Source organism: Nanorana parkeri, unplaced genomic scaffold, assembly GCF_000935625.1.
Source record: "Nanorana parkeri isolate BGI_ZX_2015 unplaced genomic scaffold, ASM93562v1 scaffold2147, whole genome shotgun sequence".
Classification (NCBI taxonomy): Eukaryota; Metazoa; Chordata; class Amphibia; order Anura; family Dicroglossidae; genus Nanorana; species Nanorana parkeri.
The window spans coordinates 140,348-147,060 of NW_017308415.1; the positions used below are offsets into that span (position 1 = coordinate 140,348).

General features: G+C 47.8%; 1 protein-coding gene across 1 annotated transcript in view; it reads left to right on the plus strand.

The window, feature by feature from the left end:
• GRAMD1C (GRAM domain containing 1C) overlaps positions 1 to 6,713 on the plus strand; it is a 92,803-nt gene that overhangs the window by 32,296 nt on the left and 53,794 nt on the right. Inside the window, exons 3-5 of the mRNA XM_018572853.1 lie at positions 702 to 786; positions 3,443 to 3,546; positions 6,255 to 6,350. Coding sequence (XP_018428355.1) covers positions 702 to 786; positions 3,443 to 3,546; positions 6,255 to 6,350 — 285 coding nt within the window. The remainder of the gene's footprint in view (positions 1 to 701; positions 787 to 3,442; positions 3,547 to 6,254; positions 6,351 to 6,713) is intronic.

Sequence of the window (6,713 nt, forward strand, 5' to 3'; positions counted from 1 at the left end):
GGTGCGCTCTCGAGACGCGGGGGGTGGGGGGTGGGGGGGGGGGGTTGATGTGTATCAGAGGCGCATTGAGGACTTGGCCTTGGGGCAGCAGAGAGAGTAAATCCGGCCCTGGGCACAGTGATGCTGGAACATTAAAGGGTCTTCCCCAAACTGTTACCACAAGGTTGGAAGAGCACAATTATCTAAAATCTCATTGTATGTTGTTACACAACCCTTCACTGGAGACACCTAAACTTAATCATTTGGAGAGAGGTCCACAAACGTTTGGCCAAATAGTGTATTTTGCCTGTGGCATCTCAGCAGCTATCAGGGATCTCAAGTCTCCCTGATGTTCAGGGAGTCTCCCTCTAATAGATAGCGGCAATCTATTATGGGACGTGGACTCCCAAACGAAATGTTTAAAAGTTCCTCAGGAAAGTATTCGACCTCCTCCATTATCTTTGGAATGCATCTCCCCCGGGGAGGCCTGCCTGGACACTTGTGCTGTGTGAATTTATATACTGCCCAGGCACTTGTGACGGCATCTGTTACCTCCCGGGATCCCCAATCCCTGACACTCTGCGGAGCAGGAGGGATGGAGGCCGATGCCTGGGAACAGCTCCTGGCAGATGAAGCTGATACGAATCATGTATGTGGCCTTTATTTGTGGAAATCTAGACACATATACATCAATTGTAATCTCTTCCTGTCTCCTGACGCAGGTCTCAAGCTCCACCTACAAACAGCGCAGCGAGGAGTTTCGGAAACTATTCAAAGATTTGCCGGAGAGCGAGAAGCTGATTGTGGGTGAGTTGATGCTGTGTGCGGTCACGGGGGGCAGGATTTGCTTGTCTTTATAGTCAATGGGGCTGGTTGACTAAAGAAGTTGGAAATTGTCACTCAACAAATTGTGTAAATATTCCCTTCAATTATCATGTGAAAAGCAAATTATGTGTATCATAAATACCCAATCATGTGCTGAAGCTTTTCAGGAGTCAGATAATTGTCAGGTTTTTATTACCATTGCTTTCTCTTTTTGGAAGATTTTACTTTACTTCCTGTCAGGTCAGGAAGTGATGGGAAATTTCTTCAACAGGGACACCAAAGTAAAGAACACAATTTTTAGTATAGAGAGCTAGGGTTTGAACTTATGACAGTGTCTTTATTGCTTCCTGTCCCTGTCTGCCATATTGATGACTGATTTTCCTGTCCCTGTCTGCCATATTGATGACTGATGTGTCACGGACAGGCAGGGCCATCCCTATAATGAGGCAGCCTGAGGGGGTTCCCTCAGGTGGCATCTCATTTGGGGGCAGTTGAGGGGTAATCCACTTGGAGAAGGACATTCTGGTGATGGTAGGGGGGTATCGAAGAGGCAGAGGAGGGTACTGACGGTGGATTGTAGAAAGCCAGATAACTGCAAAGCATGCAAGTGATTGCATGGGGTCACGGGTGCCACTGAGGCTTACATGGTGCGTTAGGAGCTGCTCGATGCCCTGGGGTGCAATGGAGTCATGGGGTTACTAGAATCAGGGGGTGCACTGGGATGCAATGGGATCACTGGCAGAAGAAGCACACGGGACTAGAGGCAGGCCTGGAGGACAGGTAAGGTTACTGCAGCAAGGGGGCTCAACTTAGGTATAGCATCTCATTGTTCAAACGCGTTGCTTTGTAATTTAAAGTTTTAAAAAATGTCCGTGTCCCCGATCAGGAGAGCAGTCTCCTGATTGGCTGCAGCACCTGCAGTGGCTTCAGAAGTGCCGGTGGCCACCTTCCGGAGATTAGACCTGGTGTTGGATCTGAGGAGGGCTGAGTGTGACACCTTGGGGGTCTTAGGGACAGGAAATGAGGAAACATTTCCCCAACCTGGTCACACGGAAATAAAATCCTGACAGAAATGTTCACTCTTCTCCCCTCTATCTAAAACAAACTAAAATTATAATTTTAATAGATTGTTTACATTTTAGATATTTCCTTTAGATCGTATTTTAGATCAATATTTTCTACGAATCACTATGATCAATCTATGATCGCCCCGATCTAAATTGATGACAAAATGCTAAAGAATGACAGACAGCCCTGGAATTCTGAGTATGTAGATGTCCAGGGTTAGGGTCGTATTGCAGGGGGCAGATCAGAGGTCACATTTCTCAGCTGTCCTGTCCCTGCCTGTCATTCGCTATACAGGAACTCAAACATAAGGAATTAAAGGGACAGGCCACCCAAAACGGATTATTGTGAATGCTAAAAAGTTAGTCTGCCTGTCATTTATGTTTCTTGGTGTCCCTAGTAGAAAGAGAATTTTGCTTGAGTTCCCGGTCCTTTCCCAGTTGATGGCTACAACTTTTAAATTAGTTAATCTGTCATGAATTGCACATCCCGCCAGAAATGCTCCTACGTCATGAATTGCACATCCCGCCAGAAATGCTCCTACGTCATGAATTGCACCTCCCACCAGAAATGCTCCTACGTCATGAATTGCACCTCCCACCAGAAATGCTCCCACGGCATGATTCCCCGCTCCGATCTGCCAGCGCTGACTGGCGGAACGGACGGGGGAGGGGGCGGGTACAGCTGGCTCTGCCTCTAGATAGGCAGAGCCAGCTGTCACTCACGCAGCTGGGCGGATCCCGGCACAATTGTCGGGATCCGCTTCAGCTGCGGCGTCTCAGCTCGCGGTATACTGAGCCTAGGGTGACCGGAGGACGCTAGTTTGTGTCCTCCCGTTACCCTAAGGAGAACTATGGGGGAAAAGCCCTAACCCCATAGTTCTCCTTTAAAGGAATTTTGCACAGCACTACAGAACAAAGAGAAAGCACTCCTGCATTGTGTTACATTGTTCATAAAACTTTATTATTATACTCACAAAAGTACTTCATAACGTGCAGCCTATTTTATAAAATCCATCTAAAGTAACTTTTACCGACTGGATACAGGAATTCATCAACTGTTGATCCCGTTAGGCAGCGCAGTCACTTCCAAGAGCTTACTACAAAGGGATTATTTAAATAGATTTTTAATAGAAGTCCCCCTGCGGCAGGATTGTATCCTTTCAACACTTGAACGCTGACAGTTAGTACATCTTCTTGTGGTCGAGTCCATGTCAGAGACTGGTGGGCAGTTATGGAGAAAGCCTTCAAGAAGTCATTTCTACTAAAGGGGGCAATAGCAGCTACTGAGGCCAAGGGTGTACTTATTTTTTCCATAGTAAACCATCCAATCTATTGGAATCAATAAGAATAATTGATCTGTTGATCTTTTTGTTGAATAATCGATTGAAAAGGTAAAGTATATTATCTTTATCAGTGTTTGACTAAAGATCTAATGTTTGCCTGTTCAAATATGTTGAAAAAGTCAACAATTTCCGTGACACGCGTCTACTGTTTTTTCATGATCCGTGTCATGCGGAGTATTCCTGGAGGCTGCGTGTGCACTTTGTAACCGGTCTTTTTTTTGCCTATAGAGTACACCTGCGCTCTACAGAAGGACATCCTACTGCAAGGCCGGCTTTACCTGTCCGAGAGCTGGATCTGCTTCCACAGCAACATCTTCCGCTGGGAGACTACGGTAAGACCCCGCTAGAGGACCTCCACTATATGTGACCTGTGCCATGGCGCAGCCAGCATCCCACAGAAAGCACATGTCATGGGCTCATTACTAACAGCACCTACACCACCCTCATCATCCCTGCTTTGTATAAGTCGCCTCACCGTGCAGAAAGCAGCATTCAGGGCACATTGAAGGGAGTTTATCAAAACTGACCAATTAGCTTCTCTCTTTCATTTTCAAATCTTCACTGAGGGCAGGTTGACACAATTTTCCCGACCAGATCTGGTCCGGAAAATGGTGTGAAACCGCCCGCAGTTCCAGTGCATTCCAGACCAGACAAAATGAGACAGACATGCAGTATTTTTCTGGTCTGGTCTGGAACGGACTGCACTGGTGTGAACAGAAGCCAGAAACAGCATAGGGATCAATTAGGATGCATTTTGGGTCCAGAAACAATCTGGTCTGGTCTGGAGATGATCTGGATGTGGTGTGAATGGGCCTTGAGGGCTAGTTCACACCAATTGCATTCCAGGAGCAGAGCAGAGCAGTTACAGACCGGATTAAAACTGCGTCCAATGTATTCCAATGGTATTTTGGGCTATAGTTCACATCGCAGCGTTCAGTCCCAGAGCATGTAGAGCATGTAAAAAAAACTGCATCATGCCCTATTTTTCCTGTTATGGAACGCATGCAAAAGCATCAAAAATGCATGCAAACGCCCTGGAACGCACTGAAAGCCCATTTTAGGCTAAAAAATTTGATGTGAACAAGCCCTGAACAAACTGAAGTGAGAAACCGATTGGTTGCCATACACAGCTGCTCCAGATTTAGTCTGTCCCAGTTTTGATACATTTCCCCCATTGTATTTAAAAAGTCCTTCTTCCCCCTGAAGAAAGGAAGACCTTTTGACAGACCTGCCACTGCGTAAAGACTAACTCCAGGCAAAATGATTTTCTTTAGTTTTGGATAGATGTAAAATGAGTAATGGGCCAAATTAAAGGAGAACTATGGGGTCAGGGCTTTTCCCCATAGTTCTCCTTAGGGTAATGGGAGGACACAAACTAGCATCCTCCCGTTACCCTAAGCTCAGTATACCGCAAGCTGTAGCCGGAGCCGATCCCGACATCGATGTCTGGATCCGCCCAGCTGCGTGAGTGACAGCTGGCTCTGCCTATCTAGAGGCAGAGCCAGCTGTACCCGCCCCCTCCCCGTCCAATCCGCCAGTCAGCGCTGGAGGATCGGAGCGGGGAGGGGGAATCCAGCCCCTCCCCTGTCACGGCAGAGAGCTGTGACAGGATCGAGAGGTGAGCGAACGCCAGTATATGTTCCCTCACTTCCCGATCTACTGAGCCGACCTGTGACAGTCTCATTGTCACAGGTCGGCTAGAACTATGAGGTGAGTGAAAGGCACTCACCTCAGAGCTCTCCTTTAAAAAGATCAAAAAAGGGAAAGGCACACCGGGACAGGGCAATATACAGAACAATACAAACGTTTCCCAGAGTTTTTTGTTGCATGCATTTGCAAGTGCATGTGAAACCACACTGTCGCATCATAGCACCCATGTAATTTGTGATGCCTAACTCAAAACTGAGCTTCCAGCCATGGGACATAGATAGCCAGTGTCATAACAATAGCAGCCCACGTGACTACTATGGGCCTGGGGCAGGAAGGGGGCCCCATTAGGAAGGCTAGTATGGAAAATGAAACTGTTACATTTTCCGTATAAGGACTGAAGTCAGATCTCAGTATTTTACTAGTCATAGATCCCCCCTCTGCAGTGTAGGTTTGGAGGAAGGAAAGAGGAATGGTGGAGATCCTCAGACAATTGTACCCTATTCCTTCTCTTTTGATATATGACCCTGATATTTCCCCTCTTTAGCCAGTGCGTGGGCACATGATTTATGTGGATTATTGACTTCATATCGACGGGGCCCACCCAGGAGGATCCATCCTTCAAATACTGCTGCCTTGGAGTGGTGTATTCTGGTTTGGGGCTTCCCTAGGCAAGACAAAACTCGGCGCCATCCCCCTCCCCCATCTTGCCCTTGCAGGTCCCAGCCTCGTCCGCACCCGACTGGCGCTTCAGGACCTGCGTCCTCCTTCGCCCGACGGGGATCTGGACCCGCCCCCTGATGGGGATCCGGGCCCGCCCCCTCCTGCTGCTCCTGCTCCGCTCCTCTTCCATGCCTCGCCTCCACCTCTGCCTCCTTGTCCCGCTAGATTAGGCAGCAGAAGCATTTTTTGCTGCCCCCCTCTAAAATGCCGCCCAAGGCAAACACCTTGTTTGCCTCGCGGCAGATACGCCCCTGCTTGGAGGCAGTCACGTGTGGTTTTGATTTGACACCTATCTTATATACCCAGCTATAAAGCCTGACTTTATGTCAAAAACACAAACAAATCTTGCTAAATTGCCATATTCAGCATTCATATGAGCGGGGAGTTCAATGGGAAGAGTACTCAGTACCCACTCTTGCAGTTTGATTCAAGCCAGGCACAGCTGAGTAGTGAAGCAGTTACAGTCATATTTGGTTGCTGAACGTGGATGTGGTTATTTTCACAGTGGGATGATTGGTGTGAGCAAAGACAGTGGCTCCTACTCCAGGAAGTCCATGTTCATTTCACCACTTCCAGCAAAATAACCAACACACTTTCTATATTCCATCTTCACAGTGTTGGAGACAATGAATTGTACCTGAACCAAGTAACCCTTCTTTATAATTTGCAGATATGTCTGCCACTGAAAGATGTCACCTCCATGACAAAGGAGAAGACAGCGCGACTCATCCCCAACGCCATCCAGATCAGCACCGAAGGCGAGAAGGTATCTGTGTATTACCAGCCTGGAGTGTTGGGAGGGGTTTGCTGTATGGGGGGGCATGTGCATGGAGCTGATACTCCACTATACCTCCACCACACACTATTATTATAGTAGTAGTATAGCTCTGACGTATTACGCAGTACCCTACAGAGAATACTAAGTCATCAGTCAATGCGGGGAAGGGGGAGTCTGTAGGTCTGTAGGTGGTTGATTGAAATCTATGTTACGAGTAATTACACCAACCTCTCAGACCTCAGTGAGCCGAGGAAAGTCCTAGGCTCCTCCACAGCTCTGATGTGTCATATGATACAGCTAAGGGGAGACCCGGGAGTACTTCACTCAGTTCCCTGGTCACCACTGCACCTG